The 17305-nt window shown below is 49.3% G+C and overlaps 1 protein-coding gene across 1 annotated transcript in view; it reads right to left on the reverse strand.

The window, feature by feature from the left end:
* EXOSC7 (exosome component 7) overlaps positions 1-17305 on the reverse strand; it is a 28043-nt gene that overhangs the window by 8871 nt on the left and 1867 nt on the right. Inside the window, exons 4-6 of the mRNA XM_010862511.1 lie at positions 8920-9021; positions 8529-8623; positions 2021-2186 (exon numbers count right to left, since the gene is read on the reverse strand). Coding sequence (XP_010860813.1) covers positions 2021-2186; positions 8529-8623; positions 8920-9021 — 363 coding nt within the window. The remainder of the gene's footprint in view (positions 1-2020; positions 2187-8528; positions 8624-8919; positions 9022-17305) is intronic.

Genomic DNA, 17305 nt, shown 5'->3' on the forward strand with positions numbered 1-17305 from the left:
AAGCATCTCTCCTACTGCCTCGTATAATTACTGCTTATCAGAATATGATCTCCCAGCCTGTATTACCAGCTGGCTTGATAACTGCAGCATGTTTGTCGAGCAGCCAGACTAGCTCCCCTGCACCCTGGTTCACATACAGACTGCTGAATGGCTAGATGCTGGCGCTGGACAGTCTGCTTCAATTCCTGTCTTCGCTGGGTGACTGCTGACTTCTCCAGTCTGGACCTCACTACTCCAGGCTTCACAAAGGGTGAAAGCCCCTCTGTCTCCCAGAGGTGTTCAACACATGAGTCTTTGTAAAGCCCTCCAAAGTGTGTCTGGCACGCAGGAGGCATCAGCTAAGTGTTTTAAAATAAATCCTAATTTGCTCTTTCATCTTCCCTTTGTTCTCCTCACAGACTGTTCAGTGCATCCATAGCTTCTCCGTCTTCATTGTTGACAACCCCTTTGGAGAAGAAATTCCGATGCAAAAGGCATGCGGGTGACCAGGACACAATGCACCCTGAGCTGCTCCTGTTCCCCGTGTACCCCTGCTCGTGGGAGAAGCCTACTGGTTCTAAGGTGAGACAGTGTCTCTTTGATGGTCACCAGTCTTGCAAGAGGCTGCACTGAGAGGATAGGCTTCCTGCCCGAATCAAAAGTGCACGAGGCCCCCTCGCTGGACCAGCCTAACGAGCCACAAGCGTGTGGGATGGCACCTCCCTGGGCAGCTGTGAAGCCTGCCTCTTGGCAGTGACTTCAGGCTGCCAGTTCCCACCCTCCTCAAAACCGGCACCTGTAAAACTACCTGCTTAGTAGGAATCAAACTCCAAATACAGCCTGGTTATTGGAGATGAGAAAAAGCAAATGAACTTGTAACCCCAAAGCATCAGCATTCAGAACAGACCTAAACCTGCTGGACAGTTAAGCACTGCTCTTTTGGCTAGCTCTACCCCATCTATGATCAAACTAATTTAAAAGTTTCCAGAAAGCCCTGCCCAGTTTCATACAGGGCCAACAATTAGACAGCCAGGCTGTTCCCAGTAACGAAGCTCACTGTCAGTCCACAAGATCAGCGTTATCTTCATACTCATGAAAGGACTTGTTTGGTCCCTGGCTTCGCCCTCTGCCCTCAATATGAAGTGGAAGATGTCACTCATCTCAAGGTTCACAAGATTAAAGGGAAAGAGACCTAATAAGAGCCTGTATGTGAGCAAGAAACGGGCAAAATAAAGTATAGCTGTAAGAGAAATTACTGCCATGTGCCCAAAACCGGGCAGACAAGTAACTGGGAGGGAAGCACCAGGAAGGAAATGGAGGGCTAGACCGGAAAGGCTCCTGCAGGCACAGACTCTGGAGAAGGCAAGGAGGCAGGGCCCCGGGTCCTCATGGGAAACAAGGGGGTCAGAGTAGGTGGGCTACTGCAGGCACAGACTCTGGAGAAGGCAAGGGGGCAGGGCCCCGGGTCCTCATGGGAAACAAGGGGGTCAGAGTAGGTGGGCTACAGTGTTTTCAAGGGGGGATGAGGGGAGGTCACGAGTTGGCTCTGGCATTAAACAGCCCTGGCTTTGGAGCCCAGGATCACTGATCACAAGCTGAGATCCCCTGGCAGAGTTCCTTGACTTCTCTGTGCCTCAGTGCCCTCACTTATAAATGGGGAAGGCTAGTGCCCACTGGCAGAACATCTGTAAGGGCTACACAAAAATGCAGGTGAATGCTCATCTTCCTTGTCGCAACTCTGCCGATCAACTCTGTCGCACCATCTAGAGAACATCTCTTGTTTCCTTCTTCCCCAACAACCTCTGCGGATAATTTTGGGTGCTACCATGGTACAGCTGTTGGCAGATTTACTGTCAGGTGGCATCATCCGTGCCCTACTGCACGTACGTTGTATGTAAGTTAGAAACCATTATGGGAGGCCAAAGTTTCCCCAAGTAGTCTCACCCTGGAAACTGAAAGTATCCAACTGAAGACGGAAAAGGCACCCCCACATGTCTCCCACAGACGTGGGGCATGGCCAGTGCAGTGACGTGAGACCTACCAGCACGTCCACGTAGAGAACCCAGCAGTGCTCCCGGGGACTAATGCACAGGGACTTGAGGTCGATGCTGCTCTTGTTGTTAAATATCCGGTACAGGGTGTTAGCAATCTCTGTCCCAAGGTCATCACCTCCACGACCTTCAAATTCAGGGGTAGCACTGGCGGAACTACACAGAAGGGCGACAGGAAAGGGGTGAGTCTTGTCGAATGCATGGACAGAGGGGCAGGCTTTGTTCCAGGTTCCCTGGGGGACGCTGGAAGAACCAGCGCTGGGAGGAAAGCCACTGTGGGAAGGCTGCATCTGCCACTCTTCCAGCGTCCAGACACAGGCCGTGAACCAGGCCAGGACGGTGCCCTGGCTGTGTTGCTGTGTGTGGTGGGAGTGCCCACTGACTTCTCACAGAAGCCATCTTTATCCAGAGAGAAACAAGAACACTGGTGAAATGAACCACTTCCAGCAATAATGAACTCTCATATCTTGAATGTCTACTAGACTCTTCTTTGGCAGGCCAAGGAAGTAGGAGGCCGAGAGAATGAGTCTGGTCTACAGAGCGGTGACAGTATACACACCAACCCTAGATGATGACACTCTCAAGACAAAACCTCAGTGTAGGCACAGTAACTCTCCTGGGGTTATCTAGGACATGCATATATACACACATACCTGATTCATGTTGATGTTATTGTCAAGCAATTATGCGCCATTAAAACTATTTTTTAAAAAGAGACATGTATAATAGTACGTCAGAGTTCTGTCATAAACTTTAGATCATCACGGTACTGAAAAGCAGGAAACTAAGAACTGTTTGCTGACTGAAATCTCTCTTCACTTTGGTTATCGCGTTTACTTTGTTATTTTTCAAGAGAAATGCCTTTTCCTTCGTAGCTTCCTGAATTTTATGCCGAACTACCTCAACAAAGAAGGAGCAAGCATCAGCATGGGCGCCCCCTGCCCCTGCCCCAAGCACTACTGTTTTAACAGGAAATTTTTGAGGGTTTGCCTTAACAAAAATAAACCCTTGGTACATTTGTGGGATATGTAAACACTCCAGTAATTATTTTATTGTAATGAACTTAAGGCCCAGAAAGATAAGAAATCAGTTGTTTCAGTAGGTCTCTACAAAACCACATGTGGAAGCTCTCTGGTCCCTGTCCATCTGTCCATCCGCTCGTCCTCCCAGAAGGTTCCCGGCCCTGGACTAGGCACTAGCGACCTAGAGACAGTGGGACAGGTGCAAACCCAAGTCAGCAGTTCCAGGGACACAGCAGGAAGTCACATGCAAACAGGCACACAGAAACGGTCGGGGAGGGTTGCAGGGGGTGTCAGTCAGCATTGCGGGTTGAAGGGAGTCTCGAACCTGAACATGAGACAAGCTGGTCTGACCACAGACGAGCAGGGGGATTCCAGCCCAAGCAAAACCTCTGTGAAGGCCGAAGGTTGTGCCCACCCCATCTGCATATGCTGAAGCAAACCTCGCCTCACAGGTTTCAGTGTCCCTTCTGTCTGGTCCATTCTAATACAGACGTAAGATGAATCCTAAAACAATCAGAGTGTAGCGTTGTCTAATAACATTGCTTCTCTCATCATATAGTCTTCCCTGACCACTACAAGCCAGGAGAACCCCCCAATTTAAAAATCCCCAAGAGAAACTTCATCACTGCCATAGCAACCTCACTGTTCCTTCCCAGCCTTGGCCGGACTCGGGCACAGAGCCATGAAAAGGAGTTCATTGATGGTAAAAATAATCAAGTCACCAGAGACCAAGTTCATTAGTTTGCAGAGCCAGCAAAAGACAACCTGTTTCTAATGTAAACCCTAAGCCATCAACATTAAGTCCTATCTTCTGTTTAAAAGCGCATCTGTACAGAGCTCTGGGTGGACAAATCCAGCAGAGGTCCTTATGCTTAAAATGTTTATCCTTCCCTCATTACAGTAGGCCGAGTCCTCCTGGGTGTGACTAATGATGGAATGGATTCATTAACTCTTCTACAGCCCAAAGGGACAGTTTAACAACTTCCCAAGCCAGTTGGCTAAATTAATCTACCAACAAAACCACACCCACTGTTTTTTTTTGACACTGGGCTGGTTTAAAGTGGAAAATTTTCCCATTTTAAATGATTTCTGCCCCCTACCCTTAAAAAAAAACACAAAAACAGGTTAACCCTTTATGCATAGCTGGCAGCCAGAGAAAGGAGGATTTAGAAGCCCATGAGACCATGGAAAGCTCCCGGGATCTGCCCGAATGTGTCATTCAGCACACCTGGCTTGTAGGCTAGCATCAGTCAGGTGAGTGCTCTTGGGCCCGTCTTATGTCTCAAGGTACTGAGTGGGTGCTCTGGTCTTAGGACTTACTACTAGACCACAAATGTTGGAGTCAATGAATGCAGACCAAGGGAGTCCTAAATAAAAAAGCTTCTCTATTAAGTACCAAGTTTAGAAAGAGAGCGAGAAAATGCAGGCTGGTAATCCTACCCCCTGTTCACAGACATCAGTGTATATTCTTCAGACGAGGAACATACACTTGGGGTTTTTTTTGCATAAGACAAGTTCTTTCTATAATTAGTTACTGAAACCAATTCAGGTCCTTCATAAAGTATGACCCAGCCCCTTTTCCAGGGCTGCTGGGAAATCACTTATGGAGCTGGATAAACAGAAAAATCCTGGGAAGGCTGCCGCTCCCAGTTCTCCAGCGTCTTGACTCATCACCTCCACCCTGCTCCTCCTGCTTGGCATCTCTCTGCTCTGACTGCATTAGGCTGGGATCAAGGCCCTGTCTAGCTGGAGCAGGACTTGAGACACTAGGCCCATTGTTGTTCCCCTTGCAATGGATCTAGCCTGCAGAGCCATGAAGTCTTACAGCCAGGTGGGCCAGGGATGACTCCGGGCCTCACCCTCTAGTCCCTAGCCCCCAGGCAGGTCCCAGTTCCCCTGACTCCTCTGGAGGCACACTGCTCATTTCCAGGCCTGCTGAAGCGCCCCAATAGAAGGGGATGGGAACAGTGGCACATTCTGAGTGTTTCATCTTAAGCCCTCGTTTGAAGTTCCTGGGAGAGTTACCTCATTAGCTTTGCAGACTTTCAGAGCCCAGCGAGCCTCAAATGAGGCCTTCAGGTTACCTCTCTGCTTTGCCCCCACCCTCGACCCTTCAGCTGAGAAGGGTGACGCTTCAAGCAGCATGAAGTAGGTAAGGAAGAAAAATCGAGTGGCTCCACCCACCTATTCAGGGCTTGAAACCAATCCAGGTTCAGTGAATGAAGAAAACAATCCAGATTCAGTGAGTGAAGAAAACAAATGATCACACTTAAAGTAGTTGAGATCCCGGACAAGTGAAAAGCGTCAGACACACTGAAATGTCCATGAATGAAATGCGTTCTCCCCAACTGCCCCAGCTAAAACCTGAAGCCTCTCTGAGAACAAACAGAGTCCCTAAGCCCATCAGCATGGTGGCCAAGAGCCGGGAAGTGACCTGATGGACGGCCACTGGTGGTAACCACAGTGACACACCAAGCCCACCAAATACTCACCTTCTGGCCTTCAGATGGAAACCGTCTTTTCCCAAAGTCTGAACCTTCTTATAACACAGCCTACTCTCAGGCTATAACTAACAAGCCAAAGACACAGAGGCAGGAGCTAGAAGGTCCGAGTTCGCTCCCAGGTAAAGGTGCTGCCAGGTATTTCTGGAGCAGAGCTCAGGAACCCCCGCGTTTTCCTCCTCCACTGGTACAGGGATCAGGCCTGTGTCTCAGGTACCCTTCCCTAAGGGCACCACTTCTGAGACCCAGGGAAAATCACTGGGGTGGAGAAGGTGTCTACCCCAGGCTCTGTATTTGATTCCAAGCAGATGAAAAGAAGTAGAGGCAATTAGAAGAAAAGCAATTAGTTTTCCATGACCTCTCTACCACTGGAAATTGAAAATTAAAAACATGAAGGTTGCTGGCAAGTAGTTAAGTCAAGCTGGGCTCAGGCAGGCAGGAGGGGTCTCACCACCACCCAATCACTTTCCTCCCACTGGGTAACAACTGTCTCAGCCTGTGGATGGGTGTGTGCCTTGAGCTCTCTGGCAGAAGCCCCACGCTTGGGGCCCTGGCGGGGTTGGGGGCAGCACCCTGAAGCCTGGGCACAGCCACAGGTGCCCAGAAGCCATTCCTGTTCACTGGGTCAAAGTGAAAGGGCTTTGTTTACACAACTGTGAGTTGCTCTTTGAAGATGCAAATAAGCTTCTGATAAAGGTGGCAGCCAGAGATGCTTGGTGACCTCCTGTTTGCAGGAAAATGGGCTTTTATGAATCTCACGGTGATTCCATCCTCTGGCTGATCACACAGAGTCTCTTAAAGACGCCGAAGGGTGCCACCTTGACAAACAGATTCAGGAGAACTTCCCTGGAAAGTGGGGCTTCTAGGCCTGCTGAGGTTCTATTGAGACTTTCAGAGGAGGAGAAAGACAGCAGCAGGCAGCCTCTCAGTCAGGAGAGAGGGGCTTACTTCTAGAACCCAGATCTGGGGAAGAGGCTGCTCAAAGGCTCCGCCTGCCTTAGAGCCACCCTCTCCAGCCGGGACTAGAAAGGGACACGGGCAGTGGGCCAACCTCGAGCCATGTTCAGACGCAGAGCCACACGGAAACGTGGCCCCTGCAGCAAGCATGAGTGCAGCACTCTCCCTGGCGTGGCCGCACTGACTGCCTTTGATCTGCCTGAGATGAATGAGGCAGGAGATAACGAAGAGGAAGAAAGGAGAGCAGATGACAGCCCCTAACACATGGTATCTGCTCTTCAGTGACTATTTACTGCACCGAATCAGGCAGATCAAGTTCAGGAGGCCTGAACAAGGTCACCACCATGTACAGCAACTTAAAAGATGGGCTGGTTCCACTGGATGACCCGGAATGCTGAGAGCAGCTGGGCAGAACCGAGGGGAGATTGCGCCAGGGGACCAGGACTGGGGGCAGCAACACGCTGGAAGGAAAACTAACCAGAAAAATGAAGACACATTCTGCAAACTCTACACGGGGTATCCCGCTAAGGCTGGCTTCTGCAGGCTGTATGAAATACAAGAGCAAAGGCTCAGAGCTGGATAGACCCGAGCTGGCAGAACTAGCTGTGTGAACCCAGGAAAGTCACTTACCCTCTCGGAACCCCTTGTGTCATCTCTTACTGGAGTTTTGTGAGGACCAACATCTGTGTTCGGAAATGAAGACTGCAAGTCTGCAGCTCACTGTGCAAGTGTGGGTCAGCATCTTTGCAGGAAAGGGCTGACATCACAGGCGCAAGGCTGCTACCTTTGGAAGGGCCTGCTTGCGAGGCTGGCCCTTGGCTTGCATCTGGGCACTCGGCTCTTAAGAGAGGACCCAGTCAGTGGTAAACTGTGCCGAGACTGTGTGGATAACGTATGGTGTATGCCAGACACCTGCTTTCCTTCTGGGAGTCTGCAACTTCAGTGTGTGTAAAGCAGACGGTGCCTGCGTCACCAGGCAAAATCTTGGGTGTTGAGTCTCTAATGGGTTTCCTTAGGCAAAATGATCACGCATGGGTTGCTGTGTTTCTGTAACAATCATAGCTCTGAGTACAACTACATGCTCCATGCTGAGTCCTCTGAGTCCGTTCAGGAAATCTCCGACTGTGGGGGCGGTCTTGCCCCTCTACCAGTAAAGTATCAATGTTACATATCTGCATCTAGCATGAACCAAGAGAGCCTCATCCATTTCAAGAAGGTTCACTGTCACCGCTGCTAGCTGGAAGAGGAAGTTACAGATAGATGAGACTGGGCCAGCAACCCGGTGAAAAGCCCCAAGCCTTCAAAGGGGAGGTGGAGAGAAAGAACACTTTGGAAAGCCCATGGAACATGTAACGACTGGGTGCTCGCTCTATTTTCATTACCTAACTTCCTCATCGTCACCCCAGTATCACCATCTCCATTCTTTAGGTCACGAGATTTAGGCACAGAGGGGCTGGGTAACCAGCCCGAGGTCACCCAGCTGCCGGAGACAAAGGCAGTGACAAGGCTGGCCAGCTGGCTGCTGAGGGTGCAGTCTTTGCTCTTCCCTGAGCCCACGCAGCTTGCCCGGCTGCCACCCCCTCAGCCTGCGAGAAGCTTGGCTGGTCCTTGTCCCCGCTCTGCCAAGCGAGTCATTAAAAGTTTTCTGCAAAGCTAGAGCCGGAAGACCGCCGGGGCCTTAGAGCACAAGTGAGTCTTGTCAGGTATACCTGATTATTTTTCAAAGCTCAGTGACACCCATCATTTCCTATGACTCTTGTAACTACCGTGTGCTGGACGGCCTGGCACCGGGAAAATGAGGGCCGGCTTGGCTGATCAGGACAAGGGCAGGCCCTAAGCTCAGGCCTCCTCCTGCATTTCCCGGGGCCTGGCACAGCAGAGAACTCGGCACATATCTGCTGGCCGGATAAAGGATGATTAAATACAAAATAAAAGTGGGCTCAGCAGGAAACCAGAGGTTCATTCTCTGAATCTTCTTTTAAATTGCTTTTCTTTAAAACCACGTGCAGAGTACTGACCAGTCAACAAAGAACTCCAAGTAACCTTCGTTTGGTTTCTCCAGCTTCGGTGTCCCCATTTCTGCCTTCACGCCCACCAATATGTCGGTGTGACCCTGTGGACACAAGCAAGAAGGGGTTTCATTTGGGGCGGACAGCATGCCACCCAACCACGCCCTCGTCTCCCAGACACACACCTCCAGGGAACTCTCTTAGGATCAGTGATGGAACTTGAAAAGGGGCCCTTTGAGAAGGAGAGGGGTCCTTCAGATCTACACAGACCCCCTCCCAGACTTGGCTGTGGGTCTTATGTTTCCCCTGGAACAAAATGCACCCCGAAAGCCCAGAGGGGCTGGCTCCCGAGAGCCAACCCATTCCTCAACATTGTACAAACCGTGGGCCCAGCACTCACCAGCTTGACCCTGGCAGACCCACTGGTGTTGGACACCACGTCGGTCTCCACTTCGACACATCGGTAGTCTTCACAGCCGCGGCCGTCCACACGGAGGTCTTCCTGGGTGCAACAACCAACATCCTAAGGCTGTGGGCCTAACCCTCCAAGAGGCTCCTCAACTGACTCACTCCTTTCCCCTCTAGAGAAATATGCGGTACAACAGCTCCTTTTAGGGATTCGTCCAGAAATCCTGTCCTGTGAGCTGATGACATTACTGTCTTACATATGAGGAAACGAAGACTCAGAGAATTTAAGCAACTTGTGTTCAAGGTCCCACAGCTAGGGAGAGCAAAGCTCGGCTTCCCATCTAGGTCTGAAGTGGAAAGTCCAAACTATATACCACCATCTGGAACAGGCACACACAAAATCCGAAGAGACATAATAAATAAGAGCTATTTCTTCCCAAATCTGCAATTCTGAAGCCACAAGAAACACGGATTGTCAGTTACAAGTTCACCTGTCTCAGCTTGTAGCCCTCCTACCCCCTAAACCCAACCAGATCTACTCTGTAAACGGCTGGAAACAATCAGCTGGTGTCTTCTAACACAGGCATTCTCTAGGACAGGGTCAGCAGCTAGGCCCCCAGGCTGCTCGTTCTGGAAGCTGTCCCGTGGGAACCCAGCCATGCCTGTTCACGCAGGTATTCTGTGGCTGCTCGCACACAAGGACAGAGCTGAGGGGCTGGGACAGAGACTACATGACCGGCAGCCCCCACATCACTACCACTTAGCCTTTCACTGGAAGTCTGCCGACCCTGCTGCAGAGGACGGGTTTCAGGGTGGTCTACGTACTGCCTGGCTTTATCCCCAGTTATTTACTTCCTCAATTATTTACTTCCATCTGTATAACTCATAGATAACCATTTTATGTTGTGGTTTACTCCTAGCATTTATCTTGTTGCTCAACGAGTTCCAGATTTCATGGGTTGGTTCCTGCATTCTCTCAACATGCCTCAGATATCTTTGGAGCACTTCTTTACTTCTGATCACATGAGGAGTTACAGCCTCTGAGATTTTCCCTGCCCCAGCCCCGGGATCAGCCCATTTCCTAAGGAGTGTTGGTTCCTTTTATGGGAGAATGGTACCAAGATCTGGGTGCTAAGTAGATTAATTGCTATTAGGGTATCATTGCTTCTAGATCTTCTCAGTAGAACAGAGCCAGAAAAAAACATGTGTGTACTAACCCACGCATACACACACATCTTTATTTATGTGGATTATCTATCCACATGTGGATTAAAGAGCCATGTGTTCATACTGAGAGTTGGTTCCAACCTTCTTCCTTGTCTTATCTGAAACTTCTCTCAGGGAGAAACCTGGCTCTCATTATCTACAGTGTATTTCTGTATTTGTTAAGTCTCTGAATACACAGTTTCAGAATTGTTACTGCCATACCCCTATGAGAAACAAATTTACTAATAGTTATTTGTGTAGATTTCTTTTTGTCTTTAGCCTTAAATATTGTTACTGTTCAGCCGCTCAGTTGTGTCTGACTCTTTGCGACCCCATGGACTGCAGCACACCAGGCTTCCCTGTCCTTCAGCATCTCCTGGAGCTTGCTCAAACTCATGTCCATTGAGTCGGTGATGCCATCCAGCCATATCACCCTCTGTTGTTCCCTTCTCCTCCTGCCTTCTATCTTACATAACCCACTCAAAATACCTTTTCCAATTGTCCTCCCTGCGCCTTTGTTACTCATTTGCACCCCTTTCAGGTTCAATTAAAACTGCTGATGTTCCATTTTGAGTCCGCCACATCCTGGTTACTTTTAATTCCTATTTACCTTTGGGCCAGGTGGCCTATCACTAGGGCTCTAGGAGTCGCCACTGTCAGGAGAGGTGTGCTCAGACAAATGTCCCTCTCCCTCATCGCTAGTTCATGCTCCCCTCTTCCTACTTCCTCCCAGCCACTCCAGGCAGGGAACCAGTCTCTTTAGCTCCCGGTCCATGGTTCCTGTATTTCCTTGCACAAATGAACCTTTACATGAGTATGCCTGTGCAGGAAACCACTACACATCGGCTCATACAGACTGTCCTCATTCCTTGTAAACTTTTTTCTGGAAAGCTCTTTCTTTCAGAAAAAGAATCATCACCTCATTAGATTCTCAAAGAGGTTAATGCTCCTCAAAATGTTAAAAACAAGCACAAAAGAAACCAAAAACAAGCAAAAAAAAATCCAAAACAAAAAAGCAAACCACTGTTCTAAAGTATGTAACTATCAGAAACTTATCTTTAAACTGCCTGGCTAACTGCATATCTGACTTTTTTTATTTTGGGAAATTAAAATACAGAAAAGGAAAACACTGCCTGCTCTCGCCACACAGTACCAACTACTACCATCTGTCGTTTTCGTTTGAGCTCTTTCACTCTTTCAACTCCTATTAAAGGAGAGAAAATAAACAATCCTAAATCAGGCTGAAGTCCCTTTGCAGCGCTGCCACTCCCAGCCGTCCTCTCCTTGGAGGCAACCCCTTCCTGGAGTCTGAGGAGACAGGTTCTTAAAAAGCAACAGAATTTCATGTCTAGGAGAATGAGTCTCCTGACTCTGTAGAGAGATCTCTCTTCACTGGAGGATCCAAAACTATGTAACTTTATCTCTTTACAACCCCACCTACCCCCATCCACATGAAGATTTCCTAGGTCCATCTCTACTTGCTCCATCCCTAAGGTATGCGTGCGTGCTAAGTCTCTTCAGTCACGTCCGACTCTTTGCGACCCTATGGACCACAGCCCACGAGGCTCCTCTGTCCATGGAATTCTCCAGGCAAGAATACTGGAGCGGGTTGCCATGCCCTCCCCCAGGGGATCTTCCCGACCCAGGGACTGAACCAGCATCTCTTACCTCTCACGTCTCCTGCATTGCAGGCAGGTTCTTTACCACTAGTGCCACCCGGGAAGCCCGTCCCCAAGGTGTACCCTGATGCAAAGTAAAAATCTGGCTCAGAAACCTTTACATTGAGTCTTTGGTAGGTTATACCTACGGCACAAGGGTGAGCATCACTAGGAGCCTTAGTCATGGACTCCAGGCCGGGTCCTGCCACTGACTCGCTGCTTGACCTCAAAGGCGCTTCTCTAATTCTATGGATGTATACATGAAAAGAACCACCACTGCTTGCAAGAACTAAAATAGCAGCTACTGTTTAATATGCATTTACTATCTACCAGACTCCTCGGTGGCTCAGTGGTAAAGAATCTGCCGGCAATACAGGAGATATGCAGGAGACGTGAGTTTGATCCCTGGATTTGGAAGATCCCCTGGAGTAAGAAATGGCAACCCACTCCAGTATTCTTGCCTGGAAAATCCATGGACAGAGGAGCCTGGCAGGCTACAGTTCATGGGGTAGAAAATAATCGGACACAACTGAGAGACTAAACAACAAGAAAAAAACTACTATCTACCACATAATGTGTTAGGAAATCCATACAGGTTAATATGTTGAATCCTCACAATAACCCTGTAACATAAGATTTTTCATTCCATTCTACAAATGAGGATCAGGTTGAGAGATGCTAAATGGCCCAAGGTCAGAGCCAGTCAATAGCTGGCTTGAATTCCACTTGAATTCCAAGCCAGAGCTCTTGACCCCGCTTCCACAGTCTCCTGTGTTCTAAAGGGTCTCCTCATTGTGCAGGTCAGGCAGCACAGGCCTCCTGTGAGGACGAGCTGCCTGGTGACCGCTTGGCCCTAGTGAGGATGCTAACGACTATGAAAGCAGCGGGCCCACAAGGCTACAGGGCTTCCAACTATGCTTTAAATCACCACCCGCTCTGGAAAGATCTAATCAGAACCCTTAGAAATGAGAAGGGATGTCAGAAAACTGGGCCACCAGGGCTTCTCTTTCCAGCCCTTAACCCACTCTCTGAGCCCTCTTCCCTCAGCTGGGAAGACTTGGGTGACACGTAAGAGATAAACAAGCAAGCTACAAATTCCCCGTTCCAGGGATGCATATTTTTGTTGTTTTCCATCAAAAAAAGCACACAAAAGGAGAAAAACAAACAAAATCCATGAATCACTGCACACAGGACTTTTTCAAAATCCACTTTTTCACATAAAAGGCTCTAGGAATCTCCCAAACCTGGTGATCTGGCCTGGCTCAGAGCTTGACACCCTACCACAATTTTTTATCCACCTACAGTACTCAAACGAAGGAACCAATCCATGTGTGAACACTTAAAACACTGGCTGCCTTGAAGTGAAAGGTCTATTTAAAAAGTCAATGGAAAAAAAAAATCAGTAGAAGTGCCTACAGGTGACTGACCACACCAGGGAGCAGAGCCTTGTCCTCAGGGGACAGGGGACTGAGCGCCTTTCCAGGTAAAGGCCTTATGAATGCCAGGGTGGGTCCTGGTGACTCAAGTTGTTCACTCCGTGACTGCAACAACCCCGCTGGTTGGGTGATATGTAATCACCTTCAACCTGTATTTAAAACTCTGCTGTTGCACACCAGCTTTGGGACCTTGAGCAGGTTAGTTCCTGCACATCTCTGAGTCTATCTCTTTATGCAGAAGAGGGAATAACCCCGAACCTGCAGAGTTAGAGGAGACTCTCCCACACAGGCAGCTCACAAGAGTCCCTGCTCAGGACTTCCTTCTGCTTCTGGCTACATGTATTAACTCACAGACTCCTTAAAAACAACCCAGAGAGAGGTTACCAATGAGGACACCGAGGTGCCAGGTTTAACTCCTGTTTGACACAGGACAGATGACCCAGCCCGGAGTTGCTATTCCTCACACCCAGGTAACCCAGTCCTACTCCCTAATAGCAGCTGGCAGTTGGCTCTTGCAATCCAACACACGAAGTGGTCCTCTGAGATGATGCTAACCCCTCACTACCTTGCAGAGATACCACTTTGCCGGCAAAGGTCCATCTAGTCACAGCTAAGGTTTTTCCAGGAGTCATGTATGGATGTGAGAGCTGAACCATAAAGGCTGAGCGCCAAAGAATTGATGCTTTCCAACTGTGCTGGAGGAGACTCTTGGAGGGTCCCTTCGAGTGCAAGGAGATCGAACCAGTTAACCCTGAAGGAAATCAACCCTGAATATTCATTTGAAAGACTGATGCTAAAGCTCCAGTACTTTGGCCACCTGATGTGAAGAGCTGACTCATTGGAAAAGCCCCTGATGCTGAGAAAGATTGAGGGCAGGAGGAGAAGGGGCTGACAGAGGATGAGATGGTTGGATGGCATCACTGACTCGATGAACATGAACTTGGGCAGACTCCAGGAGATGGTGAAGGACAGGGAAGCCTGGCGTGCTGCAGTCCACGGGGTCACAAAGAGTCGGATGTGACTGAGCGACTGAACCACAGAGCTCACTGGAGGAGAACGGAGACCAGATGGCCTCCCCTATTAGGAAGCCACCCCACTTTAGAAGGAGCCCGGCTCTGCAGGCCCAGGCCCAAGACCCAGCAAGCAAACCAGATGTTGTCCTCGTTCCACTCCCCAAGCCTGCTGGGTGGGCCCGCATTCCTTTAGGATGCGATGCTGTTTGCCTTGCAAAGCTGCAAAGTGCCTGACCCAAAGGCACGCAGGCCAGAGAGTGGCCAGCTCTCTGGGGCCTGAAACCGATTCTCTCCTTAGAATCTGATCTCTGATCTGGGAAGTACTTGGCAGGGAAAGAGAGTTAAAGAGGAGCTGACAGGTCATGATGTGGAGGGAGCTGGAGAGGCCTCAGAGAAGTAAAGATGGGCGGGCGGCGTGTGCCCAGGTGGAGGGCACCCTGACAGCAAGTGGCTGTGGAGAAGGGAGACACTTCAGCAGAGAGAAGTAGGGGTGTCCCAGAGACATCAAGGCAGACAGAGTAACAAAGACACGTGATCCATGCTTGAGCCCCGGAGAGGCAGTGTCCAGGAGCTGCCTAGGGACTTTCTACACCCAACAATTTAACAACCTCTCAGTTCAGTTCAGTTACTCAGTTGTGTCCAACTCTTTGCAACCCGACTTAATCTTCCCAAATAAAAAGAGCTTAAATCTCAACAGCCACAGGCCGAACCCCTCATGGGGTCACTGTGAAGGCTGCAGATGTAGTACAGATGGTTCCGGATGAAGCCACGCTTCTGACAGGAAAATCTCCACTGGGAGCGGCGTCTCTTCAGGGCTGAGTGCACGCCAGGCGGCCCATGCTCCCTTTCCTTGTCACTCCACACGGTCCTGTTCTGTCCCCTGGACGGATGTGTTCTCATTTTACACAGGGGGAGCTAGCTGACTACACTCTTACTGTGAATGGTGGAGCCAGGAGGCGCCCTGCTCAGTCCACTCCAAGTCCTCATCCAAACAGAAGCTGGAGGCCACTGACCTTGTCAGGGGAACCACTGGCAGAAAGCACCTGCCCTGGCCAGACCATTAAGGTTCCTATAATAACCATTTGCAGGAGATATGTTATCTTACAACAGGACGTCCTGGTAAGGAATGCGGAACTAATAAGCTACTGCTAACTAGAAGAATTTGGGAAATTCTTCCCAAATTTGAGAGACAGGACGCCAGACCATATATACTACTAACCTCCCCGAATCCTCCTCACTAGAATCCACCTTGGCTGAGTGATGTGTGCACCACCAGGAAGGATACTGAGTCAGGACGACTGGCCAGAGGCAACCCAGAAATTAACTTCATCACCGTGAAACCCGAGGCTGCGGGCTGCACAGCAGAGCAGCTCTCCCGGGTTCCCTCACCCTGCTGCTCTCCACCTGGGCGCCCCTTCCCAATAAAGTCTCTTGCTTTGTCAGCACGTGTGTCTCCTTGGACAATTCATTTCCAAGTGTTAGACAACAGCCTACTCGCTGGCCCTGAAAGGGGTCCCCCTTTCTACAAGCTCCTCAGGCAGAGGGGCAAAGATTTCTACAGCAGACTCCAGGCAGGCTGGACCAGGCCAGTGGCTGGTCCAAGGTCCAATGTCTAGTGACTGCATCAAAATCTCCCAACATTTATGAAAATACTCATTCCCAGGCTCCAGCCCCAGCCCCAGCCCCAAGGATTCTGATCCAGAAGGTCCAGGTAAAGCCCAGGAAGCTGTATTTTGTGAGTAAAAGGCACTTCAAGGTTTCAGAATTACTGGGCTAAGACAGAGGTTAGCAATGTCTTTCCAGGGAGGAAGAAAGCACACATTTAGCCAGTTAAGCAAACCTGAAAAGAAGATTAAATGCTAATTCTGGAAATTCTGAAACCTGCCCCCCAATTCCTGAATATAAGAACCAGCTTGGGACTTCCCTTGTGGTCCAGTGGTTAAGACTCTGTGCTCCCAACGCAGGGGGCCTGGGTTGGATCCCTGGTCAGGGAACTAAAATCCCACAGGTCTCAACTAAAGATCTCACATGCTGCAACAAAGACTGAAGATCCCTCAGCTGAGACCCAGCATAGCCACATAAATAAAATACTTAAAAAACAAAACCAGTTAGATACAAGTAAGTAAAACAAAAGCTGTACAAAAAAATGCTAACTAGGGTTCTAAAGAAGCTTAAACCAACGTGGGAAAAATACTGCCTAAAAAGGTAATAGTAATATATGTCCATATACTATTTAAGGCCTAGAAAAATGGTGGGGGTTCAGAACTTGCCCTCCCTGCTCCTGTTTCGCCGACGTGCTTTCAGAGGACAGAGCAAAGAAACAGAAGTGGAAGCAGTGGGCATTCTCCCTGGCTTTCATCTCTGGGTGCCTATTTTTAAAAAGGGAAAATAGCACAAGACTTGAGTTGGGCTTTACAGTCAGATCTGGATTTATATCCCAGGTCCACTGTACAAAGAAAGGGTGGGGGTTCCGGAAAAAGGGAACCAGGCATGCATGGTTTTCTGGACACAAGGGAAGCCATTTTAGTCCTCAGCCTTTTTGTGATCTACGCCTGGCCACAGTGCTTGCCCTTGAACATGCTGCAGTAATTAATGATCTTGAGGGAACTACAGAATTCAGGAAAAAATGGAAAAGCAATGAAGAAACAACAGTTCTCAGATAAAACGGAGCCCTAGTTTTTCTTCAATGGATACACGTAACAGTCTGATACAAACCTTTGAGTTGTTCTACAAGAACTCAGCTGCCCACTCAGCTGGAGGATGGTAACTCCAGGATAAGACCCCAAAGTGGTCACAACCTGAAGATGATGTTGCCCTTTTCTTCCCCTTGATGAAGTGAAGCAAAGTGAAAGTCGCTTATTCATGTCTGACTCTTTATGACCCCATGGACTATACAGTCCATACAATTCTCCAGCTGAGCCACCAGGGAAGCAGTCCCCTTGGTGACTCCAATCAACTAAAGCTTGGACTCCGCTGACTTCTGCCCCAACTGTAGGCTACCTCCTCTGCTCAAGCCCCTTCATGAATATACCTGTGCCCTTAGCTTGTTTTCCAGTTTTGCTATT

This window comes from Bison bison, unplaced genomic scaffold, assembly GCF_000754665.1.
Source record: "Bison bison bison isolate TAMUID 2011002044 unplaced genomic scaffold, Bison_UMD1.0 scf7180017864482, whole genome shotgun sequence".
In the NCBI taxonomy this organism is placed as follows: domain Eukaryota; kingdom Metazoa; phylum Chordata; class Mammalia; order Artiodactyla; family Bovidae; genus Bison; species Bison bison.